The 22,824-nt window shown below is 35.1% G+C and overlaps 2 protein-coding genes across 2 annotated transcripts; both read left to right on the plus strand.

The window, feature by feature from the left end:
* The first annotated feature begins 7,485 nt into the window (after positions 1–7,485).
* LOTGIDRAFT_198435 (hypothetical protein) lies at positions 7,486–11,394 on the plus strand. Its single transcript, XM_009069156.1, has 7 exons — positions 7,486–7,585; positions 7,997–8,080; positions 8,638–8,699; positions 9,208–9,434; positions 9,680–9,751; positions 10,178–10,356; positions 11,215–11,394. The coding sequence occupies exons 2-7, from the start codon at positions 8,059–8,061 to the stop codon at positions 11,349–11,351; spliced, it is 699 nt and encodes a 232-aa protein (XP_009067404.1). The 5' UTR covers positions 7,486–7,585; positions 7,997–8,058; the 3' UTR covers positions 11,352–11,394.
* A 9,898-nt stretch (positions 11,395–21,292) lies between these two features.
* LOTGIDRAFT_170500 (hypothetical protein) lies at positions 21,293–22,486 on the plus strand (the record flags this gene model as incomplete). The annotated part of the gene is made up of 1 exon (XM_009069157.1): positions 21,293–22,486. One exon carries the CDS (start codon positions 21,293–21,295, stop codon positions 22,484–22,486), a length of 1,194 nt encoding a protein of 397 aa, XP_009067405.1.
* Positions 22,487–22,824: the final 338 nt, after the last annotated feature.

Below are 22,824 nucleotides of genomic sequence, written 5' to 3' on the forward strand. Positions count from 1 at the left end.
TGTAGTAAAGTTTTCTATATGGACAGAGAGTAAACAAGTAGCTTGATAAATCGATAGATATAGAAGAATGAAATACAATTGTTGTATGTTGAACACGTGTGGAACATTTGTAGTTAGACAGGAACGGTAGGCATGTTCAGTATTTGGAGTAGATAGTTTATATTAAAGAGGGTTGCTCGATGTTTTCATTATGGGACAAAAACTTTGTCAGCATATTTTGATAATAGATTCGTTCAACAGTAAGGAGTTTGTTATGTATATACACGAGACTGAATGGAACGATATTAATAAAAATTTAAATAAATCTTTACGCTCTACTTTTCACTTATTTTAAGAAAGGAAGTCACATTCAAGGAAGGATTCTGTCGTGGATTACCGTGGCTGTTTATCACGGTACTATATGAAACTTTACATAAAATGCTTTAATTCTACTTTTCAGCACCATTTAAGACGGATATCCTCATTCAGTATGCAATGAGGCAAATTCTGCAAGAATGGATTCTGTCATATATATGTACAAGTATATTATACGAGACTTAATGGAAAAGTAGACATTTCATGAAGTTCAGTCGGGACTGATATCCCCATTCAGTGTGCAACAGTAGAAATTTTGCTAGATTTATTCTCCATTGACTTACCACTGTTAAGAGATCTTTAACAGTCTCGAGCACATGCGGATTAGGAGAGTTGCAGTGACGGATAATATTAGAAAAAAGGTAGTAAAAAATGAAATTAATTCTTTTCTTCAAATTTATCCCCAATGTACAGTTTAATTCAGATAAATAACAGTGGCTTAAGAGTAAGCTTGGATTGAAGGTCAGTCACCCAATCGCGACGAAAAGACAAGTCGGAAGTAGAAATTGCACCTTGAAAATTAAGACAGATTTTATTTGTTTGTTTATTCCCTAATGTTGACGTCATTGACAATTGATATTCTGCACTTCCGAAGGGTCGTCTGATGCAGTTTGATGGATGGTTATAATATGAACTCACGGTTTAAGTTTCATTTAAATACATATATTGACAACTTCCATTAAAATATTGACAACGGGTTAGTCTGACTTAGGGTGCGGGCATACGATCAGTCTTGGTCGGCGATTTTTGAGTAAAATCTCACGTGTGCCCGTGTCTGACAAGATTATCGCGTTGCCGACAGGATATATAATATCAAACCAGTTTGATATTTGTCGCCGATTGTCTTAACGTCTACAAGAGCGTTATTCTCCAATCAGATTCATTTTCTTTTCAATTGCATGATCCGCACGTCATTATTGACATAGTGGAAAACAATCGACTGGATATTTTTTGTCTCCTCGCTTGTTCGCAACCGGTCGGCGAAACTCATGACAGGACTCTAATCGGCGACAAAATCGTCGACCAAGACTATTCGTGTACATCCATTAAGATGTACAGCCACTAAGATGTAAGCTATCTAAGATAGTACCTTTAAACAGAATAATATAACGTGTTTCGCTCTACAGATTTCTACACTACTGGTTCGATGAAACTAAACATATGACAGATATTAAGTATTCACTGTTACATCTTTTTCATAAAAAAACTCACAAAAACGACCTAATATCAATGAAATGGAAGTCAAGTGTTTGGGTCACGGATATGAAGTTTCCAATCAGATAAGACTCTTTTAGACGTCGTGATTTGATACATGACAATCTAAAATATTTGGTCTTTGCTTTCAAATGATAAATTTATTTTTGTGTTAGGTTGGTCAACCATTACAATATTGTTCAGAGCGTCAAGAAGCCCACCCATAAAATTTTAAAAGAAGTGAGGCTTATTGTGGAAAAAAGGCAATTTTAGTTGATCATACACGTTATGTTCAAGATTTCGAAATGTTATTTAATTGTATAGCGGAACTGTCTGCATTCATAATGATCAAATCATTTTTTGTCGATCAAACCTTTATCAACGTGTCTATTGCCATTAAGAAACTCATTCAGAGAAATGTCGCCATTATAGATGTTTTTATTTCGTGGTATTTCATGTTATATTTTTGTCAGAAATATGAAAATAGAAAATATTCAAACAGAACCTCAAAAACATGATGTAACTCAGAATTTCACACGATGCGATCTTCAAACAACTGACCTATTTTAGCCTGCGTCTCTACTAAAGTGATTTCAAAGCTTTTACTTTAATTCATTTCGTTTTTCAAACTGAAATTTTTAGACTACCATATTGTAAAGTATATTTCGATCGCGCTGTGTTGCTCTGAACAGACGAGACTTGCACTCACGTAATCTTAAAGATAATTATGAAAAACGCATCAGTGCTTTATCAACTCTACAGAATAACGCATCACAAGAAAAACAATACAGAAGAATTTATCACCAACTCTACAAAAGAAGAGCTCGTCATATCACCAAAATTCAGACTCATCACTCTGAAGGGTACTTCATTCCCAACTCTACAATAAAAGAAGGACTTATCACCCACTCTAATGAAGACGAATTCATCATCAACTCTAGTGAGGACATCATCACCAACTCCACAGAAGAAGAGCTCATCATCAACTCTTCAGAAGAAGAGCTCATTAAAATACGGACTCATCACAAATTCATCAAACAAAGAAGATCTCATCCCCAACCATACAGAAGAAGAAATTATTATTAACTCTGCCGAAGAACACACCACCAACTTGACAGAAGATCTCATCACCAACTCCACAGAAGAACTCAACGCCAACTCTTCAAAATAACTCATCTATAACTCTACAGAAGAACTCATCACCAACTCTACAGAATAACTCATCTCTAACTCTACAGAAGAACTGATCACTACCACTATACAAGAACTCATCATCAACTCTTCAAAATAACTCATCTCTAACTCTACAGAAGAACTGATCACTACCACTATACAAGAACTCATCATCAACTCTTCAGAATAACTCATCATCAACTCTACAGAAGAAATCATCAATAACTGTACAGACGAATTAATCATCAACTCTACAGAAGATCTCATCACTAACTTTACAGAAGAACTCATCACCATCTCTACAGAAGAACTCATCTCCAACTGTTCAGAACAACTCATTACCAACTCTACAGGAAGAACTTATCACTACCTCTACAGAAGATCTCATCACTAACTCTACAGGAGAACTCATCACCAACTCTTCGCAACATCCAAGAACAACTCGCCAATTCCTCCACAGAAGACCTAATCACCAACTCTTCAGAACAACCAACTCTACAGAAAGAATCATAATCTATTAAGTATCCACAGTACCAATTTATTGTTTTCGTATTTGAATATGATCTGTGTCATGATTCCGTAAATAAATGTTCGAAACAAATTTAAGAACCACACAAGCCTATACCTATGACCTGAAGTAAGATTAATAAGTATGACATACATGTTTTTTTCATTTAAAGCTTTAACACGAAAGACCTCAAAATATCTTGCTGTGTTTGTCTAATTATCCCGATTAGCTTCATGTGAATGACATTCAAATGGGTGGAAATTGGCATGACAATGTCTCTAATGTCTACCCATCCATTTATAGTTTATCTTTGTCACTGTTAATTGATAGAACTTTTCACAAAGACTGGATTGAGATTTCCTGTCGTCTCATTAAATTTGATGTTTAGTCACGAAACAAATTACTTTCTTAGAAATTAGAAAACAGGATTAGCCTTACTCAGACTTTTCATCAATTCATAACATGTCACTGCCCTAACAATGTAAAACAAGGAAGGGGGTAACCGAGTAGAAAATAAGATGTACAGGGTAGGTTGTATGCTCGTGCGACAATTTCGGTGGATGGAAGTCCTTCTTGTTTTTATTACCTTCTTTCTATTGAATGAGTTTTACCCAATGTAATTTTTTGACTCTTTTGTCTTCTTCCTTAGAGTCAGTGATGAGCTATTCTGTTAGCAGATGTTCAGTACTTCAGATCATCTGTAAAGTTGGTGATGAGTTCTTCTGTAAGATAGGTGTTCAGATCATCTGTAAAGTAAGTGATGAGATATTCTGTTAGGTAGATGTTCAGATCATCTGTAAAGTTGGTGTGAGTTTTTCTGTAAGGTGCAGATCATCTATAAAGTAAGTGATGAGTTCTTCCGTTAGGTAGGTGTTCAGATCATCTGTAAAGTTAGCGATGAGCTATTCTGTTAGGCAGATGATCAGATCATCTGTAAAATTGGTGATGAGTTCATCTGTAAGGTAGATGTTCAGATCATCTGTAAGTTAGTGATGAGTTCTTCTGCAAGGTAGTTGTTCAGATCATCTGTAAATTGGTGATGAGCTATTCTGTTAGGAAGATGTTCAGATCATCTGTAAAGTTGGTGATGAGTTTTTTCTGTAAGGTACAGATCATCTGTAAAGAAAGTGATGAGTTCCTCTGTAAGGTAGTTGTTCAGATCATCTGTAAAGTTAGTGATGAGCTATTCTGTTAAGCAGATGTTCAAACCATCTGTAAAGTTAGTGATCAGCTATTCTGTAAGGTGCAGATCATCTGTAAAGTTAGTGATGAGTTCTTCTGTAAGGTAGGTGTTCAGATCATATGTAAGTTAGTGACGAGTTCTTCTGTAAGGTAGGTGTTCAGATCATCTGTAAGTTAGTGATGAGTTCTTCTGCAAGGTAGGTGTTCAGATCATCTGTAAAGTTGGTGATGTGTTCATCTGTAAGGTAGGTGTCCAGATCATCTGTAAGTTAGTGAGGAGATCTTCTGAAAGGTAGGTGTTCAGATCATCTGTAAAGTTGGTGATGTGTTCATCTGTAAGGTAGATGTTCAGATCACCTGTAGGTTAGTGATGAGTCATTCTATAAAGAGTTGAAGAGTTCTTCTGAAGAGTTGGTGATGTGTTCTTCAGTAGAGGTAGTGATGAGTTCTTCTGTAGAGTTAGTGATAGAGGCGGGTTAACCTATAGGCAAACAAAGCAGCTGCCGTTCGGAACATGGAAAATTCGGCCCATGACAAAGTTTGTAACAGTAAAAATTATCATACAGTTAATAAATTTCCACAGGCCCATCGAAAATTGTCCTATTAGGAGCGTGATGTGTGACGATCGACTAAATTGTTTGAGCCTATTGGTGATGAATGCCGAAATCGTGCATACGATTGATGCTGATTGATATGTTTCTGAAAAAAGATCGCAAACTTCCTGCCATAAAATTGTAATCACACCTGTCCCCTCCCTAAAATGCGACCGTTCGTTTGCCTGCGGCCCAACAAATCCAAAATCCGCCACTGGTTAGTGATTATTTCTTCTGTAGAGTTGGTGATGAGTTCTTCTACTAGAATTGAGAATGAGTTCCTTTTTGATCTTCGGCATTTATAAATGTTCAAAATTATGAAAACTTACGTTACATGTAGATGTAAATTTACGTTACTCTTTCACATTACGACACAAGTTGGTTTGTTCAGAGTTCATAGAATTAGAGCCAAAAGAGCAATCTGACTTTAGTCTGGTGTACGGATGTCCTGGACAGTCTTGTTTGATTCACTACCTTGGCGAAATATTATGATAGCCTTCTGATTGCAGACAGTCATCTTGACTCATACTAAGTTCAACTAAATGGTATCAAAGCAGTATTATATTATAGCTTGTCTTCAAAGTAGAAAGGTATTTATACGGTGGATCGTACCCATTACATTAATTAAAAGAGCATCAATGGCCAAAAATAATATAAAAATAAAATAATCCATTATAAGCTGTGACTTTAGATTAATTTTCCCAGGTTTTTAGACAAGTCTAAATTAAATTGGAATTAGGAATTCTTAAAAGACCAAGAAAGCTTTGTAGACACGTCAATACAATTTACACCGTAAGTAATTATTTTAAAAGTATTTTATATGAGAAACACCACAAAGAACATCATTCATGATCAAGGAAGCATTAAGTTTAAAAAACAATTTTCATTCTCTTGAGGATACAGTATATTTTATAAACACGTAAAAAAGCCTTCAGTCAATTAAATACGACAAAACTAACATAATTATAACCATGTCTGAAACATTTAAGTGAGTGAGTGTGTTTGGTTTGAGTTTAACACTGTTCTCATGTAATATCTGAAAGCAGAATTAACTGCTTTTTTTGTTATCTGCTACCAAGCACATCTATCGACGGGACCGTCACTAAAGTATTATTGCACTTCGTTTCTTAGATTGCATACGAGCCGGAAGCGAATGTTTATTCTGAAAATAGAACCATTTTCATTGATTAAACAGTCGACTACATATTTACATAGCTGAAATAGCACAGTGTCAGTTCGTGGCATTTCAAGGAAACATTGGGTAAGAGGGTATTTCATGTAAAATGATAAAGGCACATTTAATGCATAGGCCTACGCTGCATTTATAAACTTCCGTGATACAAGAAAGGTAGCTATTACAGTATAAGACACATTTCGTAATAACTTGACATTGTGAAGATGAATGAAAGTGAATAACATCGTCTTATAAAGTAATGTATATTGTATGCTGTACCTTATTGTAGTGATACAATAAAAATGTCTATCTTTTTTTCATCAGATCATAATGAAAGAATCACGATATGTATTATTCATACATGGGGGATTTGGGGGGATTTATTTTTATAAAACTTAATACTATAACTATAAATGGTATTGTGGAGAAGAAAGATTGAAACTGAAATAGAATACCCTCAGGCATATACACATAAATAGTTAAACAATATTTCCGTTAGACCAAGTTCCATATTAGTTAAAGTATAGAGCTAGACACATTCAACATTCAGCAATTCTCGGCAGTTTCAAGACAGCTAAATCTTTTACAGAGTGCTAGGGGAATGAATGAATGAGTGAGTGAGTGAGAATGAATGAATGAATGAATGGCTGAATGAATGAATGAATGAATGAATGAATGAATGAATGAATGAAAGTGGTATTAGGAGCTGCAATGAATCATTAGAGATAGCAACACATAGTTTTTAGCACACAGAATCAATTTAATCATCACGTTAGGCCTAAAAAAATTGCTTTAAGTATGGAGGTAGAATGTCTTGACAAAGATAAGATAACAGACAATTTTAGGCCTAAAAAGTGAATGCGAGAACGCAGATAAATTCATGTTTGTAGTTCTTGACTTGTCACTTGCGAATTGTTGGTTGTCCATAAAAACAAAACAAACACTGTTTAAATACTATAGACAGAATGAACCTGTTATATAGACTCTCGACACCTGCGTTGATTCTAGTCTAGAAAAACCATTTGTGCGAGAGGATTTCTTTCCCTTTAACTAATCAAATACGATAGCCTAAGAACTTTTTTCTGTAAATCTCCTTTGCATCCTTAAAATTTATAAGGATTGAGCCAAATCCAACATATAGGGACGTTAGCTTTCGGATTAGTTATTATCAGTATTCGTGTAGCAAACTGTAAGTAGGGGCTATTTTAACTAAATTAAACCAAGCTGACTTGTCGGTGTAGTCAAAAGATTATTGACACCTATTGTATATTGAATTAGTCGGTTGTAAAAAGATGTGTAAGGGGAGAGCACTCTAATATGTAAACATTGAAGTCTTAAAAATTTGAGGGTAAAAAGTGAAATAGATTGTTTTATAAACCACAGCCATTGAAAACATTGTAAAACAGGGTAAGTTATAAGGTAATAAAGAAAAGTTCAAGTCTAAATTTTGAACGAATATGCTTAATACGTCGAGTACCCTCTATGACAGTATCTTGGACTACACAGCCTACAGACAACTATTAAACTATTATGCAATGCATTATATTGGTTGACTAGACTTTATTTGTCGGTAAATTTATGATCTTTTTATTGTGATGTCTGTGCACTGGTGGAGGCTTATGAGCACAGGTTATAGGCCTGTATGATTTTGTACTGGTAACACAAAAATAACCCTAGACTTAAATTATCTCACTAGACAAGCAAACTTTCTCTGACTAGAGGAAGTTAGAACCTAGGTCTAATGTTGAATAAAATTCTTTATTCTTTAAAAAATAAATGTTCTTTTTACAAAAAATAGATCTATTGTTTATGTTACAGAATTAGACTCTTCCCAAAAAGAAAAAACTTATTTGAGTTGACATCTATAAAAGATTTTTAGAATGGAAGTTAAAGCTGATAAAGGTAAATTTATTAACTATGATATATGTCTATGTGCCAGTATAGCAAGATGAAAACTCAGTTACCCAACTAGTTACCGTGCCCAACTAGTTCTAAGAAGTAGAAATGATAACATTTATAAAAGTATTGTCTAGCAAAAAAAAAACCTTTTCCTTTGCAAAACATAGACACAAACAGTCCAGTGCATTCTTAGATAGATTAAGTAAAAATGAACAAAATAAGTCGAGCTTTTTGTGTTTATGTTTTGAAATGGACTTTGATGTTCATGTGAAAGTACAAAACAGCAAGCACTGGAAAATGGATTGCGTAATTAAATCTAAAATATTGGGTTCTTATCACAAAAAAAGATCATCAGAATAAAGTTATTAAGAAATATTATAACAGAACTTGAATCATGTTGTTACAGAGTTTCACTGTGTGCTATTGCAGTAACAAGTCTGAGTAACAACATGATTCAAGTTCTGTTCAAGCTCTACAATTGAGATGTATTGAGCACTATTTTAACAGTAGAAATATTTTAAATGAATTAGTGCAAGATGTTAATTTGTTCTCTATTTTAGATACACTATACAGCAGTCTACCACAGTCAGTACAATCTAATAGTAGTAAGATAGGATTGAAGGTTTGTACATTTTCTTCTCTTCGTATAACAGAAGTGACATCTTTTTGAAATGTTCATCTGTTCATCATCATCCACTGTTTAGAGATCAAAACATCACAATATTCTTTGAACCATAATGGTAAAATAAAAAAAAAAAATCTTTTTTTCAATGAAATTATTTTCCTTATTTTTTTTCATTTAAGGGATCAACTCATCTAATCAAGAAAAGATATAAAATAGAATTCCATTCTAAGAAAAAACATCATAGAATGATAATAACCTAGAAACTAACCATTTTTACTTCTCTATTTATCAAGATTTTAGTCAAATTTTCATTCTTAAAGGTTATAACAGCAGTATGAAAAATGAAAGACATCACAGTATCTTCTATTCATATTTCACAGTATCTTCTATTCATATTTCACAGTATCTTCTATTCATATTTCACAGTATCTTCTATTCATATTTCACAGTATCTTCTATTCATATTTCACAGTATCTTCTATTCATATGTAATTTTATATTCCAGGCAGTAAGAGCTGATTTTCTGAAGAATTTTTTAAAACAAACAGTACATAGTGATAAAAAGAAAGAGAAAAATGTTCCCTTAGAACATCTGACTGTGGTGTCTGAAGTTATTGAAAATCCTCCTAAGAAGAGGAAAGTAGAAAAAGGACCTAGAAAACATAGAAAGACTATGACACATAAAGAGAGAAAGAAAATGAAGTTATTTGACATCAAGAAAGAAGATCAGATGTATGTTATGATTTATAGGTGATATTCCAGGTTGAGGCCAAAAATCTTGATATAAATAGCTTTATTTTTATTACAGTTTCAAAATCTTTGATTGGGATTGACTTGAAATTATCTAGGAAGAAAAAAATTTTTTAGCACTGCAGTACGATACTGTTATTTCAAAAAGAAATTTAGTATAACATATTATGTTCAATTCAATATTGTGGTCTCAAAGTCATTATATTATAGTCATTCTCTTATTTTAGATATGAGAAGTATATTCCACTACATAATTTATGGAAAGATTATATTTCTGATTTGCTATATTCTGGAGACAAGTAAGTTAAGTAGGCCTACATTAGTTTTGGTACTGAATTTTGTTCAGATATCAAAAACATGTTCAGATTTTAACTTTGAGTGAATTGGTACGTCTTACTTCTTCTATTATAAAACTCTTAGTAAATTGATATGTATGTTCACACTAATGTTATAGATCATAGAACATAGTGCAATAACACTATTGTAAATTGATCTAGAGCATAGTGCAATAACACTCTATTGTATAATGATCTAGAGCATCTAACAACACTATTGTAAATTGATCTAGAGCATAGTGCAATAACACTCTATTGTATAATGATTCAGAGCATTTAACAACACTATTGTAACTCTGCTCTCAAGGGAGGTAACTCTTAATATCTTAAGACAACAATGTTACTATTTTAAACTATTAGTATTAAATACTTTGTTATATTTTTATTTAGGGAGAAATCTGAAGGAATATTAACAAATGATGCTCAGAAATTATTAAAAGCTGATTTACATGGAGCTATTATAACTGTCATCAAGTCTAGATGTCCTTCATATATTCACACTACTGGTATACTACTACAAGAAACTAGAAATACCTTTAACATAATTACCAAAAATAATAAGATTAAATGTATGTACCCTATAGTTGATTATTGATTGAACTAGTTCTCTTTATAATCTTCATGTAAAACTCCATTCATTTCATTTTAATTCTTTACAATCTTCTGGTTCAATGATTTATTGAACATATCATTATTATCATAACTTAAAGAGACATTCCGCTTGTTTTATAGGTAGAAATTTTTTTATGCTGAAATTTGTGAAAACTATACACAAAAATTCAGGGAAATGTGTCCCTTAAGGTATTTGAAAGTTTTAACTAATAAAAATATAAGAAAAAATCTAATATAAGAGATAAAGATTGGCTGTGCGACCAGTTATCCCTGATTATCAGTGACTAGTTTCGTTCGTGTTTGAACTCTTCAGACTGATTAGACTCACCTTGTGGGGTTCTATTTATACTGTTCATGGACCCCGATGGAAGGTTACCGGTGTATGGGTGTTACCGGGGTTCGTAAGTATCGGGGTTACCGGGGTTGATCAGTACCGGGGTTACCGGGGTTGATCAGTACCAGGATTGGTTTGTTCCAAGGTAGGAGGGTTTAAGACTTCACCAAACTGTCTGGGTTAACAGAAACTGTGAGAAATAAGAGTAAAGCTGTTAATTTTTTTTAGTTTACCTAAACTTTTTTAAATTCGTTATGCTTTTTGGGTTTAAAGCAAAATAAAGGTCTAATTGTAGAGAAATATGTCTCCTTCGTATTCTTAAGGTGAAACTAAAAATATCGAGCCATTAGAAAAATTTACGATGTTTTTGATAGTAAAATTGTTTTACGAAAAGGTGGAATGGCCCTTTAATGTGTCCCCAAACGAATCCGAAAATTCTGACTGAGGTGAACTTATTTTTGTTGTTGTGATGTATTTTCAGGCATACCAAAACTACACAGTATATTTACAATAGAAAATGCAGGAATACTCTATACAATATATGGCAACCAATTCAAAGTCAAGTCAAGTGAAAGATCTATTCGTAAATTCAAAACAAAAGCAACTTTAGATTTGTGATATTTTGATCTTTTCTGTGTAACTTTATTAAAGAATTGAATGCAGTTTTCTCTCCAATTTTTCTGCTTATGATTGGTGTTCTTACATAGAATAAACAGAAAAGAACTTAGTTGGCCGACATATAAATCACTACCCCAGACAAAAAGAATGTCTATTTTAATTATTATTTTAATGTATACACAATTCCAGACAAATATTCTAGAAAAATCATAACGATCGATTTCCAGAGTATTTATAGGATTAAGCCACGCCACAGTTAACTAAATTCGTGATCTGATTCAGGCAAGTTTGAATGGACCGTCATGTTGGGGGTATGGAAGAAGGAACCTCAGATTACTCAATTAATCTAGACGTCAAGATTCAAACGTACAGTTTTAAATATCAGCTCACGATTTTCCTTCTCTATCCCTTTCACCAACCCACTGTAAATGATGGATTGGATTGATTCTGGTTGGATTATTTTGGGGCTGATCTTGTAATTCTTTATCAGAATAAGTGGTATAACCTACATGTCAAATAAAATGGTTTAGTGCGGTTTAAATTTAAATTTCACTGCGGTGTTCTATCCCTCGAAATTTGGATACTATACCAGGAGCTTCTATTCAAAGACTTAATTAAGATAAAAGCCAGATTTTTAGAAATACAGTAATCTGATTGAATAATAAAATTTAAAGATGGGTTCCCTTATTTTCATTTATGAAAATGAAAATGCTAATACTTATATGAATAGAAAGTAGAGGTGCTCTAATGACTTTGAAAATACCAGGTTTGTCTCATATGTCCATAATTAATTCATAATTAGCTAAATTAGAAGAGAATTACCAGCAGAATTTCAATGAGTGACCGATCAAGAAAAGTCAAAAAGTCTATATTTGTTCATACAGACTGTACATACATGGACATTTACGATTAGTTAAAACTCTTAATTATATGCAATAAGAACATAATGATATGATTAAGAATACATGATAATTCATTACAAACACCAATTCATCAAATAGTTTGCTTAATTTGACAGTAAAAAATAAGGAGACCCGTCTTTAATTAATTTTTGTCATTTTTTTGATCAGATGACTGGAACACTAAAATAATCGAGAATAAGAAATACGTTTTCGAGAATAAAATAATGGGACTATTTTTTTTAATTTAATATTCAATATGCCTTTGTTCGAACATAATACTTGTTTCCTTATTTTTATTTAATTCTCTACACAAATGTGTTTACTCATTATGTTGAAAATTTGAAAGGGATTTTTTTTTTTTGGTTATGTTTTTTTTTGCGACTTTTTCAAACAAATGGACGTGTTATACTGTTGAAATAATATATAACCACGATCTGGGCCAGAATAATTTACATGAAGGGATTGCAAAGAGGTTTTCTAGAAAAATTTTATTTTATGTGTATCGGTGAGAATTTTAGTGTTTGATGACGTCACAAATCTCAAAATATGCTTTATCATTATGAAGATTAGTGACGTCAGCTTATTTTAGTAGAATTGCAGGAACCACAGACGTCTGACTGAAAATTGAATTGTCCCATATTGTACCATATATTTTTGATGTGTGACAATAATATAGATATAATATAGATATACGTCTAGAGAATTTGGCATTTATTTCGCTGAATATTCAAAAATATGAGTTTTGCAACACCAACCAAAAAATAAGACGCCGTTAAAATGTTTACGTAAATTTTGGTATCTGGGCCCATATCCTCAGGAATGTTAAGTCTGCCGCAGACGAGAGGAACTAGCTGAGCTGTCTGCCTCGAGAGGCTGTCAGCTCAGCAACATTCTCATTACTTTTTTCACCGCAGACGATAGCTCTCGCTTGAGCTATTGTCTCACTAGAAAATCTTCGTCGAATTCCGTACGTCAACGAAAACATCGGAAGAACGTTCGGACTGCATCCATGTCACGTAAGTGATCAAAATTATGGAGGTCAATTTGCGCCATTAATCCATTCTCTACCGTAAGAAATGTAAAATATCTTATTACCTATTACTTATAATTCAAACAACATAATGATTGAAATGCTAAAATCAAGTGTTTATATTCACATGTAACATAACTAAAGTCCTTTCAAATAGTTTATTTAGCATCTTCCAAAATTTTTGCTATGCCCTCAATGTCCTCAAATGGCAAATGGCATAGGTCTTGGCCTAGTGAGTAGTGTACGAATGTAAACAATTACCGGATTGCGGCGCTTAATAAATCTGCTAAATTCTGATCTCTGTGTTACTCTTATTATATACTTACCTATTTCGATGTATTGATTGAATGCACTGAGCATTAGCTAAAAAATAAAAATGAGCTATTCACCTCACCTCATTTATCGTACATCTAGAGTTTCTCGTACGGGCCAGTTTAATCCAGAGTTAAATCATGGGAGTGGGAGGTAACTCTTAAAATACTTGTCATTGTTTAGTTTTCAACTTTTCTGAAAAGCCCCGATGAAAGGATTTCTTTTGAAATGAAAATATATAAAGGGTCATGGGATGTTCTTTGGAAGGGAGGGGGGAAGATACAGTATTTTATCATTTTTCAGACCGACAACATTTGTTGGGAGCAGTCATTGTTTAACAGAATGACGTAGCAATGCTGAAAATTCAATAGGGTCGCGACCTTGGTAATTTGCATAAAAGATGATTCATTTGAGATAAAACAGAAGACATAATACACTAAAGAAGTTGCCCTTATCATTTTACTACAAACATTTTCCAATTTAGAAATGACACTTTACAGTTTAAAATACACTTCTGATATTTATCAAAAAGGACGGTGGTTTAATATTAAAGATTTTTGGAAGATGCTAAATAAACTATTTGAAAGGACTTTAGTTAAGTTACATGTGAATATAAACATTTGATTTTAGCATTTCAATCATTATGTTGTTTGAATTATAAGTAATAGGTAATAAGATATTTTACTTTTGTTTTTGAATCAGTGAATTAGATAAATCGGTAGAGAATGGATTAATGGCGCAAACTGACCCCCATACAAAATGGCCTCATTTTCCTGTTTTGGAATTCTGCAGAAAAAAACAGCGTATAGACATGGATAGTCTTGCCACGTTCAGCAAGTTGATCTTCTAAAAATTGCATCATTCACGGTTACCATAATAATACCACGCGATCCGTCAACCCGTTTACTATTGGTAGCTACTTTTTCTAGCTCAGCCCGCACACGGTGAATGCCTTGCCTCTTTAGGCAGAAAATATAACAAGATAGATATTTTCCCCACAGCCTCTCGAGGCAGAAATCTTACTAAAAATTCAGCGCACACGGGGGAAACAGCTCAGCTCCCAACCTCTTGAGGCAGGCAGCTCAGCTGGTTCCTCTCGTCTGCGGCAGGCTTTACATGCAATTCTTCTGCAGCTGTCGGCATTGGTCGCACTTCATTGAGTCGGCGTTGGATCTCATTCCACGAGTGTTCAATTAGAGTCAAAACCGGACTGAGAGCAAGCCAAAGTATGACTGGCAGTGTGGGATCGGGCGTTAGTTGTGGTTTCGGTGACAGGCAGAAAAAGCCAAGATGTGGGATCTGAGGACTTGGTCAATGTAGCGGAGAGCTCTATTACCCCTGCCTGGACCAATATTCTGAAACCAGGCCCCCACTCTGGTTCAGTCCAATTCAACCCCCAAACCATGATACTTGGACCGCCCCACGACACCAGCATCAGCATAACGTTCGCCAGACCCTGACTTTGCCATCCACCGTGAAAACACAGTAACAACTTCATCGGTGAAGATGATTCTTCTCCATAGCTGTTGACGCCAATTCTGATGCTGCCTAGCCCATTGCAGTCAGGCCTGTCGGTGATGATCTCTCAAGATGGGTCCACGAGCAGGAGGGTGGCAGGAGATGTTGTTGGCAGTGAGGCGACGTCGGACTGTACGATCACTGACGTTGGTGGTTGCCAATGGCCTGTCGAGCTGTTTCAGTGGTCGTTTTGCAGATGTTGTCGTATCATGCACCGATCTTGTCTGTGTGTGGTAACTTTTGGACTGCCACTACGCGGACGGTCGTTGGTGTTGTTGTAGCGATGTTGCAAACGATATATCGTTCTGACGTTGACATAGAATGCATTTTCAACGACCTGTGCACTCTGTCCTGCTTGCAGTCTTCCGATCGCTTGTTGTCTCTCATTTCCTGGTGATCTTGTCATGGCTGATAAATCGAAAGGACGAATATTCACGTGTATCATGATTTTGCCGCAACGTTTCAGCAATGGGTCCCATTTCACTTTTGCAGACTGCGTTTGGGCAACCAAAAAAGGACCAGTAGAATGTTAAATCTAAATCAGTTGACTAAAAAACACGGCAGAATCAGAGTCAGTTAATTTTTGTCCAGTATCTATTGCCTTTCAGTATATATTGACTATTGATTATTGCTATCAGTCAATCCGTGTAATTGTCTCCTACCCGTTGGTGAACAAAACTGTATATTCTAGCCGGCTGCGGCCATTTTACCCGAGAGACGATTTTCCTCGCTTTCTCGCCTTTTTCCTCGCCTTTTTTCGGTCTGTCCGTTCACATTATTTGTAATCGAATGAGAATCTAGCATTAAGTCGATTTTGTTTATTAAAGAATAAAAATTGCATATATATGTTTACGAAATGGGATGGGCAACAAACAAATGCGTCTCCTTTTCTATTTTGAATCTATCCGAAAATTAACTCATGTTTAATGAATATCAACTGACGTCTTATGCCATGTTAAACATGATCTGGAATTTGAAAGGAAAGAGTATTTATAGTGTTATCGAAAATCTTCACAAGCTATCTATTAAAAATAGCCTATCAAGCATAAAAACTGTTTGCATTTTGTATTTAAAATCGGTACCCATATCGGTGGGTCCGTTCACGTTATTGGTAATCGAATGAGAATCTGGCATTAAGTCGATTTTGTTTATTAAAGAATAAAAATTGTATATATATGTTTACGAAATGGGATGGGCAACAAACAAATGCGTCTACTTTTCTTTTTTGAATCTATATCCGAAAATTAACTCATTTTTAATAAATATCAACTGACGTCTTATGCCATGTTAAACATGAACTGGAATTTAGTTTTCAACCAATTATAAATCTTAGGGAGTATTGGTTGTAATTTGGTACTAATGACAAAGTTACGAAAGCACAGGCACAGGACTTATAACTTAGTGTGTAATTAATCAAACATAAAAACTTTTGAAAAACCGGACCGGGACACTTTGTTAAAAAACTGTTTTTGGGAGTCTGTAGGGCTTATTATTATATGGACCAATTAAACTCGGTTTTCTTTTTTATGTTCTTTGTAACAAGATAAAATTAATGTGTACAAATATTTTTACAAAAATTCGATTTTTAGTTTTCTGATTGATATGAAATTCACTCAACGGTGGCATTCCGCTTTTTGTACGTAAAAGATTTTTTTTTTTTTTTTGCTCAAATTTGTGACCAAAAGATATACCAAAATCTAGAAAAATGAATAATGATATGTAAGTTTTAACTTAAGAAATCCAGTCGTTAAACGCCAAAACTATTCTATAAGCTTATGACGTAGGCCTAGGCTACACATGACATAAACTTTGTAAGTTTGTATTGTTTTTATTAATTGCAAGAAAACTACTGTGCGGATTTAAGCAAATTAAACGCTTTATTTTAGAGAAATATATGTCGCCTAATTTTTCTGAAGGTTCCAACTAAAATTATTGAGCCATTAAAAAGACATCAAAACTAGGTCAAACTAATTGATTAACGATCCATTTGTTAATTAACCTATTGAAATCAAATTCAGTTTGATCCAGTAAGGAATTGCCCTTGGTTATTAAAGGGTTTAGAATTTGATCTGTAGCGTATTTATCCAATTTTGATGAAATTTTGAATAAATGTGTATTATGATGAGACATTGTTCGTGTTTGAATTTGGTGATAAACTGTTTTTAAGGTACTGCCTTGACAAATAAGAATATAAGAATTATCATTTTTAAACCACTAAAGACATTTCTGAGTGTATGTTATCTTGTCTGCAAGCTATGTTTTGCCACTCTAAAGCTGATCTTTTCACTGTAGAAAATGTTATAACACATTGCATTACTTTAAATGAGTTTGTTTCCAGAATGAAAGAACATGTAACCTCCACCAAAAATGAAGATGGAAAATCGGCCTTATCTGAACACCTCATAAAGTTTCCTAACCACAAAATCCAATGGCAAGACCAATCTATCATAGCCTCCAACCTCCCTAACAAGCAAAAACGACGAATTCGAGAAGCTCTAGATATTTAGAGACGCTTTCCAGAGATCAACCGCGACAATGGACATTTCCAAGATATGGCTAAACTAATCTCTCCTCCCTTCCCCCCACTCTCTACATGTTTCTTCCCTTCATTCTCCCATTCTCCTCCCAGTGCCTTTTTCATTAGCTTATGTTTGCTCGGTACCTCCTCATGACGTCGCATTGTTCATACACTTTTATCTATTGTCTCTCTTAATCACTTGTTATTACCCTTTTTATCTATTGTCTCTCTTAATCACTTGTTATTACCCCTTTTATCTATTGTCTCTCTTAATCTCTATATTGTTTCATGTTGGTATATATTTTGTTATGTTTTATTCTCTTGCCAAGATACAAGTGAACGTCGCCAATTCTCTCAGCGAGAAGCACTCGTTGGAGAATGGCACTCCGCAAGGCTCTGTTATTAGCCCTACCCTCTTCAGCATTATGATCAATGATCTGGCCCTGGATTATGTAAAGCATATAGAGCTCTCGGTTAGCACGGCTCTATATGCAGATGACAGTTCGATATGGACTGGTCACAATGACCTCAATAAAGTTAAATGGCGTATGCAAACTGCTCTGAACCAAGTTGCTAAATGGGCAAACGACTGGGGCTTCATTATTTCGGAAGCTAAAACCGCCGGTTTGTTTTGCAGCAGAAAGACAGATCACGACAGTATTGAACTTAGACTGAATGGTGTGAAGATTAAGCATGAGAATTCAGTAAGGTTCCCGGGAGTACACTTTGAACACAGTGACATTGACTATATCTGTAACCGGTCTACAAAAATCTTAAATGTTATGCGTTATGTTTCAGGTACCACATGGGGAGCAAACAGAGAAACTCTAATGATGATGTCACTGGTTCGTTCAGTTATTGATTATGGTTGTATTGCCTATGGTAAAGCAAGTGATACTCAACTGAAGAAACTCGACGTTCTACACATGAAAGCTATACGTATTGCCACCAGGGCAGCCGTATACGAAGAATGAGGCGCTGCTTGAGGTGGGAGAGAAACCCCTCTCTCTTCGGAGGGAGGAGCTATCTCTCAAATTCTGGGGGAAACTTCAGTATTTGTCCGAAAGCTGTCCAACGTATTCCAGCATCAGAAGATTTACTCGTGTCGGAAATAACCAGAAGAATCGGAGTATTTCTTACGGGAAAGCGGTCACTGTTCTATTGAGAGAGCATCAGCTCGATCAAGTAACGATCCTTGAACGACGCCTATCGGCTACTCCGTTTTGGAAGGTTACCAACCCGACAGTCAACACCCAGCTGATCCAGAGTACCAACAAGCATGAGAACCCAGTGGGAGCAAGAGCTCGGGCTCTTGATCTCATTGATTCCGTGTACGCCGACCATTTGAAGATCTACACCGATGTTCCAAGAGTAGTACTGCAACAGGTTACGGTTTGTGCATCCCAGCAAAAGGCATCCGCATCAGTAAAAGGATCCCCCCGCACTGTTCAGTGTTCACAGCAGAACTTCTTGCCATCAGGGACGCGGTAGCATGGCTGTCCGTCAATCACAAGGAGCATGCCGCAATTCTATCCGACTCGCTAGGCAGCCTCCAATCTATTTTTTTTCACCTCTTCTAATTGCTGGTCAGAAGTTATTTCCGAAATAAGAAGAATGATCCACAACTACCAAACCTACAACGACCAGAAGATTGAATTAGTATGGGTTCCATCACACGTCTCCATTCCTGACAATGATCAAGCAGACCGTTGTGCCAAGGAAAGTCTGAGTCTGGAGGATATCGAGCCTGTAGAATACTCCTATTCGGAATTCTGCAGTATCGTATCTTCTAGGATCAACCAAAAAAGGGCGACATGTTACGGAACCTCGACACCGCAAGATACCAGATTGATCCGAAGATACCAAACCAAACCAAACCAAACCATCCATCTGTAGCCATCTGCAAAGTGGCAACCAGACTCCGGACCAACAACGTACTACGAGACCATCAGTTCAACGCCATTAAATGTCGCTGCGGCCACGTTGCCACAAGGTCGCATGTCCTCATTCAATGCACTGAACTGAAACCCACTCGTAAGCCACTGCTAGAGTACCTGGAAACCAACGGCATACCACTCACCATACAGAATGTTTTGGCTCCACCCGAGGACCACTGGTATACGATAATGGAACTAGTCTTCCATTTTATAACCAAATCTGTCTTGAACAGGTAGGCTAAGTTTTTATACTCAAAGTTTCTTAACACTTTTTAATTATATCCAATCAATTCAACAAGTTTCATTGCAGAAACATCAGAGAAAATCCCTCCCCCTTTTGTTGAAAGCTCCCCCCCCTTCCCCCGAGTTTGGAAGAATGAAGGAGACCAAGTAACTCACGCCACACCATCCAGGGCCGAGTTTCACCGCCATGTCATTCAACCCGACCAGATCTAACGAAGAATCAACAACCAAACCAACAACACCGAATCATCCAATTTGATCCAATCCAACTACCAACTACTACGAGTACCAACAACCTAGTTTGCGATATCAGCATCTACTGGAAGCGAACGTTAACTTGTCATCTACCACCTACCTACCATTCTCTTGCCATTACATCTGATGACGACACGTGTATATTGTGTTGAAACGTTATGTGCCCAACCTTATTAAAGAAGTGTGTTATATTCCATAATATTGTCTTGTGTTTTTGTTATATAAGTTTGTCTGTGGTAAAAATATAGATTATCAGTCAATAATGTAGTTTCAAATCAGGAGATAAAACTAAATAATTTTCTGTTAATTTCAATAAATCATCAATGATAATGGTAAATCAATTCAGAACTATGTTTATTTGTACATTGTTTTTCTTTAAATCAATCAATATTTTTAAAGGGATAGATTCGCCATATTCGGGGATTGATTTGGGTCTTAAATATATGTAAATAGTCTTCAGTACTACAAATGTAGTTAAAACGCAGAATTCCTTCAAAAAAAACCCACACTATGAATTACACTTTCTATTTTATTTCTTTTCTATTACAGTCTCAGGCAAAGACGAGTCGTCTTTTTAACTTTCTAGCGCGGGAAATTCAGGACACACATGGCCTTGAAGGCTCAAATTTCGGCTTTGAGCTTCAAAGACTAAAAAAAAACGTTTCTGAAACTAAATTACGACTGGCCAAACGGATGGCGAACATGTCCGTATAACTCTTCTTACTTTAGGACAATATTTTCATCCCTATTAATAAAAGATTTTCAAGTTCCTCCTTCTTTGATGACTTGTTAAGATAATATAACTATACTATTATAGGCTTTGTCGTTGTGACCGAATACCTTGTACTGTATACTGATTCTAGAACGAAGTGGTAACTTTAACAGAGATCAAAAGAAGTAAAAAGTTAAATTGATTTACTTTTAAAAGTACTGTATTCGTGATTTACGGACATTATCATTTTTCAAACCTCATTCGAAGAAACTCTGCCGAAAAGAAAGGGTGTGTAACGTTATCATTTTCCAATAAATACGATGAATAAATTGCAAAGGAGAGAAGTCGAGAAAAGGGTATTATCAAAGTGATAAGTTTTCTTCTGTAAAGTCTGTGGTCGGCGGAATTAGAACTTATGATTTGAACAATAAACTATCTTTAGATTTGGGACAAGCCATAAAATTAACAAGAAGGATTCCAGAAGAATAAAGTTGGCAACAAAGAAGATAACAAAATGGCGATCTGGTGCGATTTGTGTGTCTTAATCTATTTGGTGAGCAAGATATGTATGGCTCAACAATGTTTTGATTCACAAACACAAACGTTAGAAGGTAGTTTGGTCGGACAGAAATTAGAAGAATCGCCATTCAGTAAGCTTTCATCTCTGGGACCTTTAGACTGTTACAGAAATTGTCGACGTCATTCTTTGTGCCAGGCTGTAAATTTCCAATCTGTTTCTTACCAATGTGAATTATTATCAGAAGCTGGTGGTAATTTTGTTACCAATATGACCTACAATTTTATTGATGTTCGTTCTTGGACACACGATTTTCTAGGCAATTGTAATCAACACAATTGTTCTAATAATACATACTGTGAAGAGGATATTATGGGTTTTAGCTGTATACCATTTGGCTGTATGGGTGTACCATCTTCAGAGAATGTTAATACCACATCATTTACCAGTAAACTACTGTGGAATCTTAACGAAAGTGTTCTGTATGTTTGTAATAGAGGATATTATCCATCACAAAATGTTTTTTGTGAATACACGGGGAATTTTACCACCTTTATATGTAAACCATTTGAAAAATGTTTTGATATAAGAGAGTGTAATCCTACGGCGGAAGAAGGAGAATTCATCATCTATTCCTCCAAAATTTCAGCATGGTTAAAATTGTTTTGCCAAAACATGTATGGAGCATACATAACACTTGTTTATAATAACTTTGCCACCTTTCGGGCTATAACCAGATCAAATTCTACTTGTCAACATGTTGAGTTAGACCCAAGTACTATCGGTGCAGGCGAGACTAACTTTCACAGACTTCGTTATTTACTGGCGAATGGAAAGATAAAAACATTTAGTTCGTTTTACCAAACCACTACTCATACACGTCAAGAGTTTGGCTCGGCAGGTGACTGTTATGTTAGAGATAATTCCAGTCAATGTGGTGTATTGGGCTATTTTAGAATTGATTTTAGAGATACAGGTTTAAGAATCGCACCGACTACAACTTGGGAACTGTATGGTAATGACAGTGCTATAGTGAATATAACAAAAAGTTATGATGATCAAGTTATTGAAGGGCACTGTGGAGGTAATTGTGGTGGATGTCGGGCTGGACAATATATAAACGTGGAAGCATATCCATATTATGTTCCTCAAATGGAATTCGCCTTTTCTTGTATGAATTTGACGTTATAAGAAGCAAATTAATATTGAAGACTTACAAAATATACCATGCCTCTTATTGACTCGAGCTCACCTCATGCCAATGACAATTAGTTTTATGTATCTATTGTATTGTAGCACAGTAATGGAATTCCCTGAACAGTAATGCTTCAATTGTGTATGACTTTATTTACCTTTCACATAATATATATTAAAGATGGTTTCCCTTATTTTCATTCATGAAAATAAAAATGCTAATACTTTGGCCTATATGGTAGAGGTAGAGGTGTTCCGTTCACTTGCAAAAATACCAGTTTGTCTCACATGTCCATAATTAAATCATAATTAGCTAAATTAGAAGAAAATTACCA

This window comes from Lottia gigantea, assembly GCF_000327385.1.
Source record: "Lottia gigantea unplaced genomic scaffold LOTGIsca_99, whole genome shotgun sequence".
Classification (NCBI taxonomy): Eukaryota; Metazoa; Mollusca; class Gastropoda; family Lottiidae; genus Lottia; species Lottia gigantea.

What these genes read in the sequence shown, in the direction of transcription:
- LOTGIDRAFT_198435 (XM_009069156.1), top strand. Translation starts at nt 8,059, where the DNA reads ATGGAAGTTAAAGCTGATAAAG. An exon ending in ATCAAGAAAGAAGATCAGAT is followed by an intron (nt 9,435 to 9,679) that starts GTATGTTATGAT and finishes CTCTTATTTTAG; the next exon opens with ATATGAGAAGTATATTCCAC. An exon ending in CAAAAATAATAAGATTAAAT is followed by an intron (nt 10,357 to 11,214) that starts GTATGTACCCTA and finishes ATGTATTTTCAG; the next exon opens with GCATACCAAAACTACACAGT.